The sequence below is a fragment of the Mastigoproctus giganteus genome, chromosome 6, assembly GCF_048544385.1.
Source record: "Mastigoproctus giganteus isolate SK-2022 chromosome 6, ASM4854438v1, whole genome shotgun sequence".
NCBI classification, from domain to species: domain Eukaryota; kingdom Metazoa; phylum Arthropoda; class Arachnida; order Uropygi; family Thelyphonidae; genus Mastigoproctus; species Mastigoproctus giganteus.
This window is the reverse complement of record NC_143580.1, coordinates 81,339,793-81,365,145: the sequence shown is the minus strand read 5'-3', so window position 1 is coordinate 81,365,145 and position 25,353 is coordinate 81,339,793. Positions and strand designations below refer to the sequence as shown.

The following is a 25,353-nucleotide window of genomic DNA, read 5'->3' as shown; positions in this document are numbered from 1 at the left end:
AATGTATAAAAAGAGAAATAAAGCCAAATATTGCATTTATATATAAATTTCATAGCATAACAGGTAAAATCTGTGCAACTGTCATAAAGAGGAGAGTTAGCAGCATTGTTGAACGTTACCTTAGGCATAAACAGATACGGAATGGGTTTTTGGCTAAACATAGGATGTTATTATCAAATATTTACACTAATACACCTTATAGAAGTTACTGACAAAGTTTAATAACTCTTATTATATGCTTATGATGTTGTGGTATTAAATTGTAGCTTTCAAAATTGCACGATGCATTGGATAACGGTTTAATGTTAAACTTGAAGTGAGGCAGGGCTGCACTTTATTGCCACTTCCTTTTAAAATTTCCTTAAACCATTTAATAAAAGAATATAAGTTACTGATAAAATTTCACCTGAGAAATGTAAAAAATTGGAGCATTATTATATACTGATGATACTATACCATTAAATTATATCTTGCAAGATCTTTAAGAATCTCCAAATAAATTAAAGGTTGTGGTGTAGTGCTTTTCAACAATATTTCACGATCATTACACAAGTTATAGAAATATTCCACCAAAAATTAGAATTTATCTATATTTTGATGCACTTTAAAATACAGGTTAAACTGATAATTTGTTCTTTAAAAACAGAGCACTGGTTGAATCAGTGCTAAGTGAGCTCTGTATTCCCATAAAGTAACATATGTATTTGTGAATTGCAGTCTGTGCCATAGGATATTTCCTAATCAATAATAAATGATAGTGAAAAGATGCACAAATGTCGGTTAAAATATTTAATATTCAAAAATTTTTATATATAAAATATTCTGCATTATGTACATTTAGTATTAGCAATGGCCACATGAGACAAGGAAGCATATGGCTTATGCTGCACCAGCCAAAAAAATAAAATAAAATAATAAAAATGAAATAATAATAATTAATAAGAGAAAATAAATAGACAACTTATGCATTTCCCTCCTCCTGAAGGTGACCTTTGAATTTCCCCAAACTGTCAGCCTAGATCACCCATGTAGGTAACTTATTGCAGTAATTTATAACTCACTGGCTAAAATAACACTTTCTGCAATCCAATCTAACCCCCCCCCCCCCCCGTAACTTGAAATTATGGCCTCTAGTTCAAGAATCATTTATAACCATGAAAATTTCATCCTCATTCATTTTACTTTTGCCTCTCAGATCCTTAAACACCATAATCAAGTCTCCTCTAAGGTACCTAGTTTCCAAGCTGTGCAACCCACATTCGAAGTCATTCCTCATATGGATGCTCTTTTGCCTTTTGCTGATCTCACCAGCCCAGGTTACCCATCTTTGGACCCTTTCAAGAAGCACAATATCTTTCTTTAGGTATGGTCTCCATACTTGAATACAGTATTCCAAGTGTGATCTAACAATAGCCTTGTATAATGTAATTATAATGTCCTTATCTCTATAGAAATCGTTCAATAAATCATTGATAAGACACATCTATATCTAGGAAATAAACTCATACACCGAACATTGAACAAAATTTTTACTGTAACTAAAATTTTTACAAATAGTATAAAAACAAATTATTTACAATAAACTAATGATTGTATATTGCGGAATACTAAAAACTGTAATAAAAGATCGTTTACCATAAAATAAGCTAAAATATAAAATTAAAAGCGCTAAAAACCTGGAGCTTTCGAGAGAATCAGCTCTCTTCTTCAACAGTAATATGACTTTCTGCAACATCTCCTTAAATAGCAGGTTCACAGTACCTCCACACGTGGTATTTCTCCACGAGGTTCAATCGGCACATGGTCAGAACCGGAAGCGGAAATGGCTCGGGTACATGGCAAATAAAATCGTTCATCCGAACTTAATACAGTTGTTTCAAAAATAGGATGAATACGCATGCCTCTATCTCTATTCATGGTATTCTTACTGGATGAACCAATCCGTAAACCCTCGAGCCATTTACGCTCCCAGAAGCAGCATCAAATCTCCCTGGAGGACGCTATTATTTTGGATCGTGCACACAGATACTGGGAGCGTAAATGGCTCGAGGGTTTACGGATTGGTTCATCCAGTAAGAATACCATGAATAGAGATAGAGGCATGCGTATTCATCCTATTTTTGAAACAATTGTATTAAGTTCGGATGAACGATTTTATTTGCCACGTACCCGAGACATTTCCGCTTCCGGTTCTGACCATGTGCCGATTGAACCACGTGGAGAAATACCACGTGTGGAGGTACCGTGAAGCTGCTATTTAAGGAGATGTTGCAGAAAGTCATATTACTGTTGAAGAAGAGAGCTGACGCTCTCGAAAGCTCCAGGTTTTTAGCGCTTTTAATTTTATATTTTAGCTTATTTTATGGTAAATGATCTTTTATTACAGTTTTTAGTATTCCGCAATATACAATCATTAGTTTATTGTAATTAATTTGCTTTTATACTATTTGTAAAAATTTTAGTTACAGAAAAAATTTTGTTCAGTGGTCGGTTGTATGAGTTTATTTCCTAGATATGAGTTTTCCCGACCTCAGAGGCCTCTTTCAGGATATTGATAAGACACCATGGGCCTTCCTTGCAACCTGTCTACAATGCTCAGAGAACTATATTGTAACACCCAAGTCCCTTTCCTCCATAATGGCTTTAGTTCAACTCCACCACCAAGTGTATAAGTTATTTTGCGTTGCTGTTCTCCAGGTGTAATACCTTACACTTTGCTGGATTAAAGCATAGCTGCTATTTCCTGACCATCCTGAAGTCTGTTTAGTTCACTCTGAAAAAGCTCTGCATGGCAGTGATCATTAACATCTACTAATCTTTAATGTCATCTGCAAATTTAGACATCACACCCTCTATCCCTTCATTGATGTTATGAAAATCAAAAACAACAGTGGTCCTAATACTGATCCTTGGGGAACCCCATTTCTTACATCAACCCAATACGAGGAATAACCACTTATCAAAACCCTCTGCCTCCTGCCCTGAAGCCATCCTGCTATCCACCTAAGGATTTGCCCTGTGATTCCAACCTGTTCCAGCTTTTAAAGTAACTGCTTGTATGGACTTGAGTCAAATGCTTTGCTGAAATCCAAATAAACAATGTTGAAATTATTCCCTAAATCCAGCCCTTGAGTGATCCTCTCAAAATAGCTAACCAGATTAGTTAAACATGATTTTCCCTTTAGAAAACCATGCTGAGTATCCTTCAGAATTCCATTTCTATCTAAATGATCCTGAATTCCACCCTTGATCATTGTCTCCATGATTTTTCCTACTACTGAAATTAGACTGACTGGCTGGTAATTTTTCACTTTACTCTAAAGAGATGTCCTTATGTATTGGAGATACATTGCACTTTTGCAATCCAATGGAATCACTCCCAAGTCGAGTGATGCTCTCATAATTAGCCTCAATGGTTCAGTGCACTCACTTGCTGCCTCCCTCCTTTAAGATTATAGGGTACATGCCATCAACCCCAGGAGCCTTACTGATCTGTAGGCTTGAAAGTTTTTTCATTAAATAAACACGCGGAATTTCAACATCATTAATTACATTATTTTTATTTTTATTTTTTTTCAACTTCACTTCCATAATTTCACGTATATAATTGTGTGGTAACTACATTGAGTCAAAATTAAACTTAAAATGTGTATCAAAATGTGTCACTTTTGGGTTGTACTTTGTCCCTCTTCCTCTCGTGTACAAAATCTGTAGGGATTCATTTCTTTCATTAGCTTTCTTATTACCTTTGAACTTCTTTCCTTCTCGGTGTCGTTCTCCCACATCACACATTTTTTCAAAGTGTTCGAAAGCTTTACTAAGTCTTTTTGCAGTTGGTAACTTCATTGGTTCTTCGTTTGTAGGATCTTGATCATTTCCCTCAATTGCACACTTTTGGGGGGGGGGTTTCCCCTTTTTTATCATTTCCCTGATTTCTTCATTAGAGAGGTCATCCTTATTTCTTGAGCTCAGCAATTTGTGCTTTGACATTCTCAATTGAATCATTAGGTTCTTGGGAATCCTTTATGCAATCCTTCCACACTCTCCTCTATACTCCAGTCATGGTTTTCTGAGTCACTTCATTCCAGGCACTTAAATTGTTGTAGATGGCAATTTTAATATTGTGGGATTTCCAAAACTCCTCTAGTATTGGTATACTTTCACCAGTATTGATGGCTTTAACAGCTTGTGAAAAGGTGTTCCTTATGGTAGGCTTTAAATGTGGCAATAACACCTTGGTCCATTGGGTCAGAGATGTAGTGTTTAGAGGCGTGTAAAAAATTTTTGTATGACTGTTCACATCTTCTAAGCTCCCGTTGCTTGGATATCCTGGTGCATTGTCCATGATCAGAATTTCTTCGTAATCAAGATTATTTTTCACACATTATCTTTCCCCTGCAGGACAGAAGATTCAGCATACCAGTCAACAAAAAGAGGCCTGGTTACCCAAGCTGTTTTATTAGTCTTCCAAATTACTTATAGGTTTGATTTAACGAAACCTTTAAAGACCCCTTGAATTTTCCAAATGGTAAACTAAAAGGAACTTTAATTTAAATCCCCCACAGTGTTACCACCCAACAATAAAGTCAACTGATCCTTCACCAGTTTGAAGCCTGACATATTTTTTTTTCTTCTTTCAGTATACTTCTTTTTAGGCATTAGTTTCCAAAAAAAATTCTGTTTCTTTTATGTTAAAAACTTGAGCTCTCTCTTCAATAATTTTAAGATGTGTTTTTTTTTTTTTTTTTTTTTAAGTTTCAGCTCCTTTTTGACCTGCACTTGTGGCTTCTCTCTGGATTGCTATGGTATGTTGGTTAGAATTTTCCTGACACATTATAACTCCAGTCAGTTTTGTGCCAATCAAATTAACATTAGAGTGTTTTTTAAATCTATCAAACTAGCCCTTACTAGTGTTAAATGGTTCCACATTTTTTTCAGGGTGAACTTTCTTCAAATCTTCATATAGCTAATTACTTTTTCTTTAATAATAATTAAACTTAATGGAATTCTTCATTGGATATTATCTTCAGTAAAATTATTTACAAGTCCCTCCATTTCAATCTTAATAGCCAGCCTAGCTCTAGTCAATTTAGTTGCCTGCCATGGAAAAGCTGTCTTTCCTACTGCTAACATTAATTCTTTATTTTTTTTAATTGTTCTTATAGTTGAACCTGCCAGTCCTAAATTGTTGAACACATACACTTGTCATTGACCAGAATTGATTCACTTCAGAACATCTAATTTAATTTTGAAACCCAATCTTTTATTTCCCTTTATAGTCTTCTTACTGCGTTTTCATTATTGCTTTTTCATTTTTATTCGCCATTATTAACCCTTCAAAAATGTAATGGCATTGCATTAATTATGTTACAATGTTCGAGTAAACTATCCGTTATGAATGATGTCTAATGCTGTTCTGAGTGATGATTCCTGATCACGTACAGCACTTGTATACATACAAGCAAATGCAATCCACAATTTTATGTCACTGGTAAAAGAGCATTGTGACAGCATTATAGTGAGATAAAAATTGTAATATAAGAACAGTCTTATGGCAAATTAGTGTAAAACAAACTGTATTATAGCAAGGCACTACTGTATAAAGAGAATATACAGTTGGACCTCTCTTTAATGAACTTCCATATAGCAAATTTTTTTGATTTCCCCCTTTTCATTACATTGAAAATAGTTTCTGTGTAATGAAGAAAATTTCCATATGATGAACTGATTTTGAGACACCTGGATACACGTTGTTCCTCTAGCCTTTAAGGAATAAAGCTGATGCTGTAGAAAGCATGAATTAAGTGCTAAAGGAGTTAAGAGTTATTCCCTTTAGCTCTTTCATTCTTAAGAGCATGAATTAAGAGCTAAAACATTCCATAATTTAGTGGTGCCCATAAAACGTATACAACAGCCTCTACTGTATGGAGAAGTTGCTGTTTTCTACTGTTAGCACTCTATTAGAGAATTAGGAGAGAGATTTTCCTTTATCCCATAAATTCATCTGTTGTTTCACAGAAATGAGTCATCTACAATTTCACTAAATTTCACTTGTCTCTGTTTACATGGTAGGTACAAGTGATCCCTAATTTCAGTTTTGTTTTTGCTGCTGTGCAAGTAACCTTACAATATCTAAGAGGGAAATCCTTGAGTATAATGGAAAAAGTAGAAGTGCTTAATAGCTTAGATTAGGGTGTTAAAAAAAAAAAAGAAATCGCTTTAAAATTTGGTATATCTTCCAGTAGTATGTCAACCATTCTGAAAAACTGTGTTCCAGTTCTTACAGTTGGAGATAATGAGACCCATTCGGAAGCATGTGAAATTATGCCTGTATGCATAATTAAAGACCAAAACATGCAGATATCAGGGCCATTAACAATAATAAAAAAAAAGGATATGGAGTATGCATCTTTTCTGGGGCATAAAACATTCCAAGCCAGTTCTGGTTGGCTGGACAAATTTAAAAATGGGGCATGGCTTACTCGAAAAAGCTATTTCTGGTGAAAGTGGAGTCGTAATCAAAGAAGACTGTACCCATTGGAAAGAAACAGTTTTGAAAATAAATTATGGAGGACTATGAGCACAAAGACATTTCAATGTTGATGAAACAGGTCTATTTTTTTAAATGTTTGCCGAACAAGACACTGACTTTTAAAGGTGATAAATGTTTAGGTAAAAATAGTAAGGCAAGAATTAGTCCTGCTTGATGCAAATATGGCTGGTAATGAAACATTGAAGCTTTTGGTAATAGGCAAAAGTAAACAACCCCAATATTTCAAAGGAGTAAAGTCATTAGGGTTGGACTACAACTAACAAAACATTTTGGATGAAAAGTGAAATTTTTGAACAGTGGATTTTAAATTTCGATAGAAAGGTGACAAAAGAAAATAGAAAAATCATGTTGATTGTCAACAATTGCCCTGCCCGCCTTCACTCGGTAATTTCGAAACTTACAAGTGTGAATTTTGTTTTCTTCCCACTGAACACTTCGTCTAAATTGTAGCTAATTGACCAAAGCATTATCAATAATTTGAGAATGCACTACCAAAGATGCATGCTGAAAAAAATTATACTGAGAATAGAAACCAACCAACCTATAGATTCTGTTATAGATTTGCAGACGTACATATCAGAGATGGCAAAAGTGCAGACTCAAGATGTGATGGAAAAAAATGGTTGAGTTGTTTCGCAAAAGAAAGTTTTGCTAAAATACCAATTAACAGCAATTGGAGGGATGAAGTACTACGAAATCTTGAGAAGAATTCCAAGCAATGGGTTTGATCAGTGGAGAAATTGTTCTTGGCAAATTTTTAAGAGTTGATAATGATGATATAGTAGCTGAATATCTGAGTGACTCCAACATTTTGGAGAGTATTCAAAGAACTAGTGACAATATCGACAATGAATTGGATGAAAAATGAGAGCAACAAAGGCAATATTAAACCTTGCAAACATGAAATGTTGGCAGCATTTGAATCTGTGTCGAGCCCTTCAGTGGAAGAAATTGTGCCCGAAAATATATTTGAAGCTTTAAACAAATGAAACATTTTTATGAACGATGTATAGTGAAATTCAACAAAAAATAATTCTTAAAAGTGTACTTAATACCATAAAGGTATTAAATATTGTGCACAATCATGTAAGTATGCATTTCTTAATATTAGAATTAATTGAAGTCCAATAAGTCTTATTATTATAATCTTAAATTATAAGAGGAAACCTCACTACTTTTTAGTAGGACTGTAAATCTCTCGTCACTCAATCTTGGATGATTGTATTATTATATTATTATATGAACCCATCCCACGTGCATAGTCATAAATAAATAAAATTAAAATAGCTACTACTAATTAAAATCATCATGCATTTAATTCTCATATCACACCAAGCACATCGAGAAAAGTCACGGAAAGTTGGCGGCCGCCGACCAATATTGCATGCAACCATGAGAATTGAAAAACAACTGTCACAAAAAAAAAAAAAAAATCTTAGGCACCTCCGTAGCCAGGTGGGAAGGAGGAGCAGCAGCAGTGCATAACACACTCTTCTTGATTAGACCGGGGTTCGAGCCCGTCACCACCAAATACGGAGGATGCGGAAAGGTCAGGGAATGACCACCGCATATTCTCGAGCAATATGGCCTTAGTTGCTAATGCTCCTAAAAACCAAATAACAAAAAAATCTTAAAACCAAGAAACAAATAAATATTCATTAATTCACAAACAATTTAAACTTTAAAACCGTTTATAGTTTCTTTTAAGTGACCAATTTATTCCGTTTGTTACCATGTTCACAAGAAGTACAAAAGTGATTGGCGAATTATACCCCCCCCCCCCGTTTTATATAGAATCATCGAAACCTGACTCGAGATTATTTATATAGACCAATGTATGAATTACTGTTCATACATGTGCGTTAGAGTCCACGAGTCCGAAATATTATAAGGTCTGCGTATATTAATAGAGTCAGCATTTTATCTCATTTCTAATGTTTCAGCAATTAATAATTTAAAATATTCCTGCTGTGTATTAAGGAACACATGTCCATCAGTGATTCTTTGAAACACAAGCTCAGAGGCACCTGTCCTACCTGCCTTGACTGATGCCGCATGCTGCTGCATCCTCATCGAAAGTAAATTTTGGGTTAAGCCAATATAAGCAGAATTGCATCCACCACAAAGAATATTGTAAACAATGTTGTGAGCTTCCATGGTAGGAACTACACCAATCGCCCTATGTTTCAAGACGGCATGTAGCTTACTCATGGGTTGTGCAACAATCTTAAAATCAGCATTCTTAAAAATGTTAATGAATTGTCTATACCAATGCTGTATATACGGAACTTTAATAAAATGTTTATGATCCACCCTATCATTTGTTGTACCTGTCTGCAATTTATATTTTGTTTGCCTGTTGACTAATTTGGGTAATGGTACCTAATGAATAATCCTTACTTAAAAATCTTTTTGTCAGTTCCATAAGCTCATCCAGTAAGGAATCTTGAGTGGAGCTGTATCTATATGCATTGTGAAACTGGTTAAAAATAATGCTCCATTTATATGTGAAAAGATGATAGCTTGAACGGTGCAAAAATTTCCCAATATTTGTTGGCTTCCTATAAATTGTAAAAAGTGTTTTTAATAACCCTGGTTAAAGTAAAATTTAGAAAATTTATGGATTTGTGCTGTGGGGTTTCCCTTTCTAGAGTGAACTTAAGTCTGGTACGTATGTTATTAAATGTATCCAAGACATTCTGTACTATGTTTATTACTAATTATTAAGATATCATCAAGATAACTACCATCATTTTTAATCAGTTTCCCTTTCTAGAGTAGTTATCTTGATGATATCTTAATAAAGATATCATCAAGATAACTTTGGTTTATTTTACATTGGTTTCTATTTATATAAACCAATGTATCTAATTCATACATTGGTTTATATAAATAATCTTGTGTCAGGTTTTGATAATTTTATATAAAACGGGGGTGGGGGGATATCATTCGCAAATCACTTTTGTACTTCTTATTGAACATGGTAACAAACCAAATAAGTTAGTCGCTTAAAAGAAGTTATAAAGTTATGTCCAAGTTTGCAGACGATACGAAAGTTGAAAGGATTGTCAAGGACACTACTGACACTATGCTGCTGCAACAGGATCTGGAAAGGTTGAGCAGATGGGCTGAGACGTGGCAAATGAAGTTTAACATTGACAAATGTAAAGTACTACATATGGGAAACAGCAACCCCAGAGCAACGTATCAACTCTGTGGTACTACACTGACAGTGGTAGAGAATGAAAGGGACCTGGGGTGGTTGTGCAGGCAGATATGAAGTTCTCTGAGCAGTGCAGACGGGCTGCAAGAGTAGCTCATGGTGTATTGTCAATGATATATAGGAATTTTTCTAGCAGGGATAAGGAGGTGATTATTCCCTTGTATAAGGCAATGGTCAGGCCACACCTAGAGTACAGTATACAGGTCTGGAGGCCTCATTTTAAGAAGGATGTAGAGCTGTTGGAACGAGTACAGAGAAGGACAACAAGATTAGTGAATGGAACAAAGGGGTGCTCTTATGAAGAAAGGCTTAAGTTTTGCAAATTACAGTGTCTGGAGACTAGGCACAGCGAGGTGATCTGATAGAGGTGTATAAAGCCTTGAATGGTTTGAGCATGCTCAGTGCTGATGGGATTCTTCCTCTTGCTCAGAATAATCACCTGAGAGGGCATAAATTCAAATTGAGGAAAGACAGATGTAGGATAGACGTGCGGAAATTTGCCTTTAGCCAACGGGTGGTTTGGTTGGTGGAACAGACTTCCATCCCTTGTCGTGAAAGTCGATAGCCTAAATAAGTTTAAAGCTCAGCTGGACAGGTATTTCGAATAAACAGAGGGATGAAGTGGAAGTGGTTTTTTTTTTTTTTTTTTTGGCTGATGCTGCATAAGCTTGCTTTCTTGCATCAAATGCCTCTACTAATACTAATGGTAATAAACGGTTTTAAAGTTTAAATTGTTTGTGAATTGATAAATATTTATTTGTTTCGTGGTTTTAAGATTTTTTTTTTTTGCGACAGTTGTTTTTCAATTCTCATGGTTGCATGTGATATCGGTTGGTGGCCGCCGAATTTCCGTGACTCTTCTCGATGTGCTTGGTATGATATGAGAATTGAATGCACGATGATTTTAATTAGTAGTAGCTATTTTAATTTTATTTATTTATGACTATGCACGTGGGGTGGGTTCATATAATAATATAATCATCGGCGATTGAATGTTGAGAGATTTACCGTCTTACTAAAAAAGTATGAGGTTTCCTCTTATAATTTAAGATTTCTTAATATGTATGTTTTAATAAATTAATTATTTTAAAATGTTAGAAAATTTATTCTTACCCACTTATTTCTGATTTATTTATAACAAAATTTCTGTTTAACAAAATTTTTCAAGTGAATGATCGATTTAGTTATATAGAGGTCCAACTGTACATAATACAAGGTTCAATTAATTGTTTATGTTGTTAAGATGCTTTATTCTAATCTCTATAAAATATTTTTTTCTTCAAGACTATGTAATTTTGGAGGTTTTACTTGTATTTGAGGACATCTTATATTTGGGCAATTACAGTACCTATTGGGTTGAGAAACATTGATCTGGAAACCAGGGATCAAGAAAAAATTTTCATGTTCCATAAGTTAAATGACTATCCTGGCAAAACTATTAGATTATTCAAACCATCTTCAAACTAACAGAAGAATCATGAACTTGCAATACAAAATTTCTGCAACAGTATCCCCTCAATCTTGGCAACTCTGTTTTGAGAGGGACCTCCCAATGATGTTACTAGTCCTCAGAATTACCATCACTGGGATCCCACAGGCTAGGTTCTAGGCCAACATTGTAGGAATCCACTGTGCTTGCTATATGCTGAAATCTTCTATGCATTTCAAAAAGGGATCTTGGTAGTTGAAAGGCCCCCCCCCCCATCTCTGAATACCACTTTGAATTTTGCTTCAAGATGAGCAATTTTGAGATAGCTGACCTGGAATCATTCATTTAGTAATGTTTTGGTTTGCAGGTGTCAACAATCCTGATGTCATTCCACTCTCCTCGGAGTCCAGGGAACAGGATTCAGATTAGTTGAGGTGTGGATATAGTGCTTTGGTAGTACTGACACCCATTTCCAAGAACATTTATTGCTTGTCAGATCGTGGTTGTTTCTTGAGCTCTGTGGTTGGGAATGCCCAGACACTGAAAAAAAATAATAAAAAAAAATCCTGAATCCTGATAGCATAAATCCTTCATATGTACCCTACAAAGTCAATACAGTGCAACCTCGATATAACATGCTTGTCAGGCAACAACTCTAATACCCATGTTATTAGTGAAGCACATTATAGCCAAAAAAATTTTACCATTTTTTTTTAACATAAATACACTTTACTTAGTAAATAAAGTATTTATTTACTAATGTTTTATGAGTATATAGACTAAAAGACATAAGGTATTAAAGGTTATGTCATTTGCTTTACATTCTACTAATACACAATGCTGTTATGGACTTGTTTTAAACATTTGTTCTGAAATAGTCATGTAATTTCCCAGTATTGGAAATGTATTGATTTAGGAGCTTTCTGCAAACTTTATCATAATTGTATCTAATCATGTTAATACAACTGCTGTACGATGATGTTGCTGTGCCACTCCATCAGAAAATTGCATTTGCTCTACAATAATTAATGATCTATACACTTTAGTGCCAGTAGAGTATAGACTGTTACATTTCAGAAGTCCAGAATTTTTTTATCCAAATTTTTCCAGATTTATGAGGTTCTATTGTATTATTGTATTTTATTTTTCTAAGTATATTTAACTGTCTAGTGCAGGGATAGATGAATAGTGGTGCATGGACACATATGTTGCCAGATGATACATTTATTATCATCCACAACAAAGTTTTGAAGTTATAAGAAGTGACAGAACTAGGCTGAAGAATCTGAAATCTTTGTGAAGTGAGTTAAAATCAAAGTATAAATTAGATGTGGTGCAATCAGAAACTATTTCTGACAACAGGTTATACTTGTGTGATGCTAAGGTTACCTGCATCCAAGCAATTATTAAATAAATTATAATTATTCAAAACAATGAAAACTACAAAATGAAAAAACAAAAAAGGCTATACTATTTTTAAACATGTGGTTTCAGTTTATCTTTCTTTATCATCAGCTTCAGGGCATCCATGGTCTATTTGCTGATAACATGCATACCTGACAGAAATGCAAACATTTAAGAATTTACAGTGGCTGATGTCCCCATTACATTCATAATTTAAAACGCATGTATCAGAAAATGATATATACATATGGAAAGCCTGTAAAGATTTCTTATGCTATTCAAGTGGTCCTCTAACTAAAATTAATGCCCACCTCTGGTCTAGTGGATGCATAAAAACCAATAATAACAGCAAGTGCTTGGTGATTTTTATTCATAAATCAGTTTTGTGGGGGGAAAAGCAAGGAATGGAAAAGCATAAAATTTTTAATTTTAATTCTGACATTATCTAGTATAATAAGATCAAAAAAGTCATTAGAAATGAGCTTTTATCCAAAAGAAAAATCCCAACTGTTTTGCAGCCAAATCTTGGAAGACATTGAAATAAAATGTAATCTTGGAGATTACAATTCCACATCAAAAGTGAACTACTATCTAATATGACTTTGTAGATACTTAAATTTAATTTTTACTTTTTTGTATATAAAATATTTTTTTTATGGAAAATACATCCAGTTTCAACCATTATTTTTCATTGTAATTCTTCTCTTTTGCAGTATAAACTGATAATTATAATTATTAATTTATATTAAAAATTTTAAAAATATATATAAGTGTTGTTGCTATTTAATTAAAAGCTTGAACAGAGTTACTTTTGCCATATTATAGCTGAATTTTGAACATATGCTCTTTTGACTTTCAAAGGAAAAGTCAAAAGATTGAAAGCTGATTTAAAAAAAAAGACTTTAAAACTGACTTTTGCCAGTCTTTAATTTAATTGTTTATTTTTACTAAAGATGCTATGCTAGGGCATCTGTCACAACAAACTTACAGAAAGGCCAGTCTGTCTGCTATCTTATGAGCCGTCCTAATTTAATTGTAAAGAAATTCCATCTTGTATCTTTATTTGGTGCTGGAGTCCTTATGTCTTCGTGGGTATGGACTTGTGCTACCCTGATGTCATGGAAGCGATTATTTCATAGGTAATGTTTAATTTATCCTTATTTATTGATTAATGATAAATTTAATTTCACTTGTTAAATGAATATTTCTATATCTTAACTCCAACTCCATTCAAATAGCTTTGTCCTGTTCAATGGATATAATTTTACTTGTCAAATGTATATTTCTCTATCTTAACACCAATTCTATTCAAATAGTTTTGGCTGAAAATGGCAGTTAACACATTTGTTGCAAGAATTTTTTTTTTTTTTTTTTTTTTTATGAGAACCCCAACCACAAGAGTTATTAGAACCTATAGTACTTAGTACCGTGCTTGGGTTGGAGGTTGAGAACACGAAAGAAGATATTTGTTGACATTGGACTTCAATTTATGTAGACTGTAATTTTCAGGAAATACATATGAAGGAAGGTTGTTCCAGAAAACGGCAGTTGAATGAATAAATAAGGAAGATGAAAAGTTGGTTCTGTGAGTTTGAAGTTGGACATTAAATGGATGTTGGCTGGTGGCGGCGGCACGTGTTCAGACTGTTTTGAAAAAGAGAGCGGAAATTATAGAAGCCAGTTCAGAAGAAAAGTGCCCATGGAAGTATCTATAAAAAAAGGCATGCAGCGGAAACAGTACATCTATGAGACAGCGAATGGAAAGACTCTGTTAAAGATGAGTCATTAATTAACCTAACTGCCCTCTTCTGAATGGAATCTAGAAGCCTGAGAGAGGTTTTAGTGGCACTGTCCCAGATGTGGGAACAATATTCCATGGTAAGGCGAATTTGCAATTTGTACAGAGTGAACAGCTGTTTGGAAGAAAAGTAGTAGTAGTAGTGGCATGTGATGCAAGAAAGCAAATGTATGAGCTTATGCAGCATCAGCCAAAAAAAAAAAAATCACACCATTCCCTCCAAATGCCTGTCCAGTTCCTCCTTAAATTTATTCAACCTATCAACTTCCACAACGACAGATGGAAGTTTGTTCCAGCAATTAACCACCCGCTGGCTAAAGGCAAATTTCCGCACATCTAATCTACATCTGTCTTTTCTTAATTTGAATTTGTGCCCCCTTAGGTTTGTAATCTGAACAAGTGGAAGGATCCCATCAGAATTCAGCGTGCTGAACCCATTCAAGGCCTTATACACCTCAGTCAGATAACCGCGCAGGTGCCTAGTCTCCAGCCACTGCAATTTGCAGAACTTAAGCCTCTCTTGATAAGAGGATCCCTTCATTCCCTTCACCAATCTTGTTGCCCTTCTCTGTACACGCTCAAGTAAATCTACATCCTTCTTAAAATGAGGCCTCCAGACCTGTAAGCAGTACTCAAGGCGTGGCCTGACCATTGCCTTATACAGAGGGATAATCACCTCCTTTTCCCTGCTAGCAAAATTCCTATATATCATTGACAAAACCCCATGACCTGCCCTGGCTGCCTGTCTGCATTGCTCAGAAAACTTCATATCTGCCTGCACAATTACTCCCAGGTCTTTTTCATTTTCTACCACCTTAAGTGTAGTATCACACAGTTGGTACGTTTCTCTGGGGTTACTTCTACCCATATGCAGTACTTTGCATTTGCCAAGGTTAAACTTCAGTTGCCACTTCTTAGCCCATCTGCTCAAATTATCTAGATCCTGTTGCAGTAGCACACTGCCATTACTGTCATTAACAACCCTGCCAACCTTTGTATCATCTGCAAACTTCGACACTAAGCCTGATATACCTTCATCAATATCATTGATAAATATACAAAACAACAGTGGACCCAACACCGAACCCTGTGGGACGCCACTAAGAACATTAGTCCAAGAAGAGCAGCACCCATTGATTACCACTCTCTGTCTTCTCCCAGGGTGCTTAGAGGGGAACAGGTATCCTGTGTGTTATCAGACACTCAGCCTAAAACACTGATGCATCCAATATCTCTCTATTACAGAAGATTTAGGAGAAGTCCGGTTGGCCTGCCTCCCTAAAATCCACTCGTGCACACCTTCTCGATGGTAAGCCCTGTTACGTCACTTAGGTGGCAACGAACGTGTAGAGTGGTTCTCTTCAAGACGCCTGGTCAGCGTGAAGAGGAAAAGACCAAACCCTCCAGCAATATGAAAGCACGACGAAACAAATGACCCTCAGTCCCCAGCAGCTTTCACTCTCCCTCTTACGGCAGCGAGAGGATTAGAGTGGAAGCAGAGGGTGCTAAGAATCTCTGGGTACGACCAGGCTGCCATGCACGGAAACTGAACTTGCCCTGTTATAACGTAAGAACACTCATCGGTGAAGACAGGATATTAGAGCTGGAAAAGGAATTAGAAAATGTGAATTGGAATATCATCGGTTTGGCTGAAACAAGAAGAAGAAATGAATCACTTATAAGTTTATCAAGTGGAAATCTGCTGTACACCAATGGAAACAGTGGAAGGAGTGAAGGTGGAGTTGGGTTTCTGGTCCATAAACATTTTAAAACCAACATTTTGGAATTCAAAAGTACATCACCAAGAGTGTCAAGACTAATACTCAAGATTTCTAAGAGATACAAGCTAAAGATTATAATGATTTATGCACCAACATCGAGCCATGATGATGAAGAGGTTGAAGAAATGTACACCGAAATTGAGAGTCTTCTAGATGAGCAGAAAACCCACTACACTATTATTATGGGAGACTTCAATGCTAAGGTTGGAAAAAGACAAAACAGCGCAGAAAGGGGAACTATAGGAATTTTGGAATTGGTGAAAGACTTGTGGAATTTGCAGAATCTCAAGGACTGTCAGTAATGAACACTTTTTTCAAAAAAAGGGTGAACAGAAAGTGGAGATGGAAGAGTCCAAATGGATTAACTACTAATGAAATCGACTTCATCCTCACTAACAGAAGATATATTGTGAATGATGTTACCGTCCTGAATAAGGTAAATGTTGGAAGTGATCACAGAATGGTAAGGTGTACACTTGATATAGATGTAGGAAAGGAAAGGAAAAAACTGACTCGAGTAAATAATACAAAGGTCTTTGAGATAACAGAAGAGGAGAAAAAGCAGTATGTACTGGAACTTAAGAACAAGTATGAGCTTCTGCAGACTGCTGAGGACCAAGATATTGACGAGGAATATTACAACTTTTTGAAAGTGATAAAGCCGAAGAAACCTATAGGGAAAAAGAAATCCAAAGAAGAAAAAATTAGTCAAGAAACACTTGTCATGATGAACCGAAGACGACAAATGAAAAGCAAGAAAAACACTGACAGGGAGAAAATTGAGTATACTGAATTATGCAAAGCCATTAGAAAGAGACTCAGAGAGGACATAAGAATTTTTAACACAAGAAAAGTAGAACAAGCATTAAGAGAAAACAAAGGATTTAAATCAGCAGCCATGAGCAGTAATACAGAAAGACAAATGATACTGAAACTGAAGAATAGCGATGGTGTACTTATAAACAGCAGAGAAGGCATAATTCAAATAGCAGAAGACTACTATAGAGAATTATTCAAGGAGCAGGGGAACAATGCCAGCAGTGGGGAAGATGGATTGCAAAGTAGCAACACATACGACATACCCAAATTCTTCCTGATGAAGTAGAACATGCATTGAAGAAAATGAAGAATCAGAAAGCCCCGGGGGAAGATGAAGTTACTGTAGAGTTGTTAAAATTGGGAGGAAGAGACATAACACAAAAACTGGCAAGGCTCTTCACAAAGTGCATTAGAAGAGGTGTGAAGCCTAAGCAGTGGAATAATGCAATCATAGTTTTGCTGCATAAGAAAGGAGATAAATCAGAAATTGGAAATTATAGACCAATTAGCTTGTTATCCCACAACTACAAGTTGTTCACAAGGGTCATTACTAACAGATTAGAAAGAATACTTGATGAGAATCAACCGAAAGAGCAAGCTGGCTTCAGGACAGGATTCTCAACTATGGATCACCTTCATGTAATATCACAGCTAATGGACAAAGCAAATGAATATAAAACACCATTATGCCTGGCATGTGTGGATTATGAAAAGGCATTTGACTCCATACAGCATAAGGCAATGTTTTGGGCACTGGAAAGATAAGGCATAGATACCCCATATATGATTATTATGATTTTGAAGAAAATATACGAGAACACTACCTCATTTATTAGACTAGAAAAGGCAGTAGCAAATTTAAAATCGAGAAAAGAGTTCGACAAGGAGACACAATATCTCCGAAGCTGTTTACTGCTGCCCTTGAGGAAGCTTTCAGAAGATTAGACTGGTCGCAGAAAGGAGTCAGTGTTAACGGAGAGTACCTAAACCATTTACGATTTGCAGATGACATTGTGGTCATAAGCCACGATCCCGAAGAATTAGAGGAAAATCTTAATCAGTTATGCACAGCTAGTAAGGATTTTGGACTAAAGATGAATATGGCTAAAACAAAAGTAATGATGAACAAGTATGCCACAGAAAGGGAAATAATGATTGAAGGAGCAGTAATTGAAAAGGTGGAGTCATATACTTATCTGGGACAAGTTATTAGCTGTAATAATGATAAATGGCTGGAAGTCAAGAGAAGAATAAATTTTCGATGGATAGCATTCAGGAAATATAGTCACATACTGAAGAGCAATATCCCAGTTTGTCTGAAACGTAAAATAATGAACCAATGTATACTCCCCACCATGACTTATGGAAGTGAAACTTGGGCACTCACCAAAAGAATGGAAGAGAAGCTGAGAACTACACAGCGAAGAATGGAACGAATCATATTGGGAATCAGACTGTTAGATAAGAAGAGAAACACATGGATTAGGCAACAAACTCAAGTAAAGGACATTCTTATCAAAACTAAAGAACTAAAATGGTCTTGGGCAGGAGACATAGCTCGAAGACATGATGACAGATGGACTACGAAAATAACAGAATGGTATCCAAGAGGAGCTAGAAGAAAACCTGGAAGACAAAGGCGGAGATTGATAGATGAAATTCATGAGTTTGTGGGTAGTAAATGGATGTCCAGTGCTCAAAACAGAAGGAACTGGAAAGTTGCTGGAGAGGCCTTCATCCTGCAGTGGATTGAAAATGGCTGATGATGACGATGATGATGATGTCTTCTCCCACTTAACCATCCTTTTATCCACTGTAGCAACTTACCCTTAATACCATTCTGCTCCAATTTGTACAATAGTCTTCCATGCGCAACAGTGTCAAAAGCTTTCCTGAAATCCAAATATATGATATCAAAATTATTTTTTGCATCCAGTTCCTTTGTAACCACATCATAATATCCTATCAAATTTGTCAGACAAGACTTTGCCTTAACAAACCCATGCTGTGTCTGAATTATTGCTGCAGTCTTGTATAGATGATCCTGCAATGCATCTTTAACCAGCGACTCCATTATTTTACCCGGAACAGAAGTTAAACTAACTGGTCTGTAATTACCCGTGTCACCCTTCGATCCCCCTTTGTGAATTGGGGAAACATTTGCACATCTCCAGTCCGTAGGAACCTCCCCTGCGTCCAAGAATGCTCTCATAATTATGGCTAAGGGTTTGCTTAGTTGCTTTGCCGCCTCCTTTAATATAACTGGATAGATCCCATCCACCCCAGGTGCTTTTCTTACGTTTAACTTCAACAGTTTCTCTTCCACTTTGCTCTCAGTTATTACAAAATCATTAAGTATCCTGCTACAATTTTATAACCTTCTGCCATTTTCAAACCTTAATAATTCCTCACGTGTGAATGTAGATGCAAAATACTCATTCAGTTTGTTTGCTGTCTGAGCAGGATCACCGACAGTCGAACCATCGATGTCAAGTGGATCAATCAGATTCATCCCCTTCCTTTTAATTTATATAAGTAAAGAAATCCTTTCTGTTTTTCTTAGCATCTTTTGCCAAGGATTTCTCGTAATCTGCCTTCGCCTGCCTAACCTCCTTTGTAACTTCGTTACAGATCAACTTCTAGCTATCATAGGCTTCTGTGTCACATGTTAATTTGTATGCATCCCATGCATTTTTCTTCTCTGTTACGAGTCTCATTAGTTCATTTGATAAATATTGTTCAAGGTTTAGGCCTAAACCTTGAACAGTATTTCTTAATAGGTATGAAACTTTTAGTAGCATCCACGATTAATTCCTTGAATGCTTCCCACTTAGAATTTACTGTTGGTAACATCGTCAGTTGATCCCACTGTACAGAATTTAAAAACTGTCGGAGACCACTGTACTCGCCTTTACGGAAACAAAAACCCTTTCCTTTACCCCTGATGGTAATTAAATCTTTAAGTAAATCCCACGTCAGTACACTGTGATCACTGCCACCTGGTGATTCTTTTATCTGCAAATTCCTAATACATGAATGATCACTGCTGATAACCAGATCAAGAGTATTACTTTCTCTGGTTGCCTCTCGAACATGCTGCTGCAGAAAACAATCATCCAATAAATCCACAAAAGTCTGACTAGTGTGTGAGTGCCCAACCCACAAGTTCCAGTCAATATCTGGGAAGTTGAAATCCCCCATTATAAGACATTACGATTTACTAGCCCACTCTATTTCTCTGTACAATTGTTCATTGTACTCATTCGAGTCATTAGGCCTGTAACACACTCCTACTCTTATTTTTGCTTTCGCAGTGCTTATGTCACACCAAACTGACTCAACAGTGCACTGTTCATCTATATCAACTGGATGCACTTCTTTTGATTTTATGTTTTTCTTAATTAACAGCATAACACCTCCTCCCTTCCTATCCTGTCTATCCTTTCTGTACACATTGTACTCCCCAAATTCTAGTTCGGCATTCCTTATATCAGTGTGACACCATGTCTCTGATATCCCAATATCCGCCTTTGATGTCTTGACCAACACTTCAAATTCATCAAATTTATTTACTATACTTCTAGCATTGGTATACATGCAAGCATACATGCTCCTACTCCTATTCTTTGTTACCCTAACACATTCCATATACCCACCTGTTCCACGATGACCGCCACCCGTCCCTGAAACCCCATGCTCCAGGTCGCTACTTATTCTAATAGAAGTACAGGAATATCTTGCATAGTGCGGCTAATTCGTGCCAAAAAAATATCATGCTATGCGAAACTGTGCTGATCGAGGTATTATTAGTATGTATTTTAATCTAATGCGTTCCGACAATTTGATTATATGGGTCGAGTTGCAAAAATATATAGGTGTTTGTTTACTGTAATATTGATGCACACGAAGTTCTTGCAAAAAAAGGAAACTAAAATGATAAAAATGAAAAATACTAGTAAGTACAGTAGAAATGATTTTTATTGCAGTATGTACATACCAAAAGAATATAAGTAAAGTTTGTACTGTATTTTTATTTTTTAAAAATAACTGATCAGCTTAGTTTGCACAGTTTTTTCCTTCTTTTTATCTTCATTCATCTCTTTATAACATCGAATGACATTTTGCAACGCCTGCCTTACTTTCATACCTCATTCAATGTTTGGATCTAGAAGAACACTCAGCGCCATTACATTTCTTCTTTCCACTCATATTTGTGTATAAAGGTGTAAAATTTTTAAAAAATAATCTTTAATAAAAATACACAGCGAAAAATATTTGTACAGTTACGCACAATCAACAACCTCACCGCTCAGAATCTAGAGTGTTTACTATTTTTTTTTTTTTTTTTTTTTTTTTTTATGTGAACCCCAAACACGAGAGGTATTAGAACCTATAGTACTTAGTACCGTGCTTGGGTTGGAGGTTGAGAAGACGAAAGAAGATATTTGTTGGCGTTGGACTTGAACTTCTGTAGATTGTAATTTTTAGGAAATACGTATAAAGGAAGGTTGTTCCAGAAATTGGCAGTTGAATGAATAAATGAGGAAGATGAAAAGTTGGTTCTGTGGTTTTGAAGTTGGACAGTAAATGGATGTTGGCTGATGGCGGCACATGTTCGGACTGTTTTGAAAGAGAGAGCAGGAATTAAAGAAACCAATTCAGAAGAACAGTGCCCATGGAAGTGTCTGTAGAAGAGGAATGCAGCAGAAACAGTACGTCTATGAGAAAGTGAGTGGAGAGACTCTGTTAGAGATGAATCATTAATTAACCTAACTGCCCTCTTCTGAATGGAATCAAGAAGCCTGAGAGAGAAGTTTTGGGGGCACCACTCCAGATGTGGGAACAATATTTCATGGCAAGGCGGATTTGCGATTTATACAGAGTGAGCAGCTGTTTGGAAGAAAAGTAACACTGAGAGCGAAAGAGAAAAACCAAGGTTTTTAGATGCAGAGGAAGCAATATTTGTAATGTGCTTGTGCCAAGAGAGATTAGAAGTCAGGGTAATCCCCAAAAGAGATATATCATTTTGCCTAGAAATCAGAGTGTCACTAAAGATAAGCATAGGAGCAGAAGAATCCTTTTTGCAAGATATAAGACAAGACTAAGTTTAAGAAGGATTGAATCAACTAAGTTGTCTTTGCCCCATTGGAGAATTACCTGAAGATCGGCATTTAAGGAATTGGTAGCAGATTTTCGAGAAGTTGAAGCTGATTGAGCAGTACAAGGTTTCTCAAAATGGAAAGTTGAATGCTATGTGCTATCATCGGATTTCCAGTCAATGGAAGAAGGTCATTGATATACAAGAGGAAAAGAGTGGGGGAAAAGAACTGAACCTTGGGGGACACCGGCATTAGTGGAGAAGTTAGAAGACAGAGAGCTATCTACCATCACTTTCAGTGAGCGATCAGAGAGAAAACTGGATAACCAATTACTAAAAACAGTTGGCAAAACATAAGATGGACGCTTGTTTAGAAGACCTTTATGCCAAACGCGATCAAAAGCGTTTGAGATGTCAAGAGCAACTATTTGTGTTTCACTGAACTTTTCCATTGAATTAGTCCATAAATGAGTAACATAAGCCAGAATATCACCAGTGGATCGACACTGATGGAATCCATACTGGCGATCATTGATCAGACGGAAGGTTTCTAGGTAGTTTAAGGTTTGGCGGTTAATTGATTTCTCCATTACCTTAGAAAGAGTAGAAGTAATTGCAATGGGACGATAATTGGATGGGAGGGATTTGTAACCCTTTTTAGGAACTGGCTGGATATGAGCAAATTTCCAAGCAGAAGGAAAAACACCTTTGGAATAAGAAAGTGAAAAAAGGCGGCAAAGAATAGGAGTAAGTTCAGAAGCACAGGTTTTGAGAACAAGTGGAGAAATACCATCAGGACCTGGAGCTTTCTTAGCATTGAGATTCATCAAAATCCTTCTGATATCCTTTTGGCGAAAGACCACAGGAGGCATTGAATGGAGCGTGTTGGGAATGGTGGGAGTTGTTTTAACAAGATCATTAATACATGAGCTGGAAAAAAAATGGGATGCTAGCAGGTCAGCTTTATCCTTGGCTAAAGTGACAACAGAACCATCTGGTTTGGACAGAGGTGGGAGCAGAGATGGGCAAAAGTTGCGGCCAATAGCTTTGGCAAGAGACCAGAATGCTCGGCTACCATTAGGACAAGAAGCAAGTTTTCTACTCTTAGCCTGTTCAAACTCTTGTTTGGACTGATTAATAACTGCTTTACAATTGTTGCGAGCTTTGGTGTAGGCAGAAAATGAAACTGAAGAATTAGAAACAAGCCAATTACGATATGCAACATTCTTCTCTTGAACAGCCTTAGCACATTTATTGGAAAACCAAGGTTTAGATAAGGGACGAGATTTTAAAGTGGAGTGTGGGATAAAGGATTCCATTCCTGCAAGAATAATTTCACTGATATGATCTGAGCAAACGTTGACATCAGAAGTTTTGAAACAGTAATCCGACCATGGAAAAGAAGAAAAGAAGTCTCACAGGTCATCCCACTTTGCATTCTTGTAATGCCAAACAACACGAGGTTGGGAATAGCCATGAGATAAAGGTTCCATTGGAGAAGAGACAATCACCAAGTTGTGATCTGAAGTGCCTAAAGGACCTCTGACTTCGACCATGTACTTAGAAGGGTTGTTTGTGAGAAAAAGATCAAGCATATTGGCTGTATGATTAGGATTGTCTGGAATTCTTGTAGGTAAATGAACAATCTGTGTTAGGTCATTAGTAATTGCAAAAGCCTCAGCATCTCGACCAGCTGGGTCGGCGTGACTAGAAAACGGAAGCCAGCTGGAGTTGTGAACATTAAAATCACTAAGGAAAATTACCTCACTGTTAGGAAAGTTGGACTGGAGAAAGTCAAGTTGCAAAGAGAGGGAGTCAAAGAGCTCCAAGTGATTAGTGGAGTTGGGAGAACGGTAGAGACAACAGATGATTTTGACACAATGAGGTAGAGAGATTTTAAGCCAGAGAAGATCAAAGAGAGGAGATTCCAAATTGCCAAGTCTCTGACAGGAAATATCAGAATGGACATATGCACATGTACCACCTTTGAGGCGAAAGGAATCATACAGCGAATAATTTGGGCACCTGAGATGAGCAGTAGTTGAATCAACCGATAACTGAGATTCTGTCAGAAAACGTACATGTGGTTTGGCAGACTGCAAGTGGAAATGGACATCGTTGAGATTAGAATTGAGACCACGTATATTTGTGAAATGAATTAGGAAGTGCTTGGGAGGTTTAGATCTTTTCGCAGATAAGCTTGCTCTATTAGTTTGACAATTCATGGTGTATTCAATAGCAAGAAAAAGTGGGTGGGACATGCTGTATGAAGTAATGAAATTTTTGGATATGGCGTACACATGGTATGAATATACCCAGATCCTTGACATAACGTGGCCTCGACAATGCTCCCCGCATACACACTACTCGGACTCCCTCCAGTCACTATCTGGCAGAGTAGAGGTAGCAAGATTATACACTAGCTGATCCGGAAGCCTCCTAGAGAGTTACCAATAGGTTCGGTCCGGTGTACTAACTAGCGGCCGGCCTGCGAACACCGTTTTAGAGCTGTACCCTCGAAATGTAAGGAATATTGGATCTCGCCACGATGTTCATCATAACCTCAAAAGTCATCAATCATATTGCATGATGGAAGAGATAGGGAAGAGTTGACCGGAACTTAGCTCTAGAGACTAAACATGGGTTCCACCACTTCAAGCCTCCAATAAGCAAAGTGGTGGTATTTCACCGGTTGATGAGAGTCATCTACCACCTAGTACTGCCTGGCAACACAGAGGGGCGGCGTTCCTCCATGTGGTGCGGCACCACACCTCGACCCCTGCTTACGTTGGTTCACACCTGGGTGGTCACCCACCATGTACTTGTGCATGGAGGTTTTACCCAGGATTACTAACAGTCCCACCATCGTGAAGGTGCAATGTATGAATGCTAGAAGAGTCTGTATATAATGGGAGTTTCAGAATGGCCTTGAATCCATAACGCATTGGCCTACATGATGGCATTATAATACATACATACATACATATCAAATGTATTGGTGCGTAATATAGTTAATTATTTATTTTATTTATTTATTTATTTTTCAATTTGTAAACTGCGCTATAGCGAAACCTATGCTGTTCGAAACTGTGCTATGTGAGGTATTCCTGTAATGCTGAAAGCAAAAGCCCCTTGACGTGGGCACCTGTACGTGGTGAGGGGACCTCCCAGTGATGCTGCTGGTTTTCCAGATTAGCATCACTGGGATCTAACGCCCATACCTTGGTTCCAGGGTTACATCATTGGAA

At 36.6% G+C, this 25,353-nt stretch overlaps 1 protein-coding gene across 1 annotated transcript in view; it reads left to right on the top strand.

The window, feature by feature from the left end:
- smo (smoothened, frizzled class receptor) overlaps positions 1–25,353 on the top strand; it is a 289,675-nt gene that overhangs the window by 172,733 nt on the left and 91,589 nt on the right. The window contains exon 9 of the mRNA XM_090376231.1: positions 13,563–13,748. Coding sequence (XP_090232357.1) covers positions 13,563–13,748 — 186 coding nt within the window. The remainder of the gene's footprint in view (positions 1–13,562; positions 13,749–25,353) is intronic.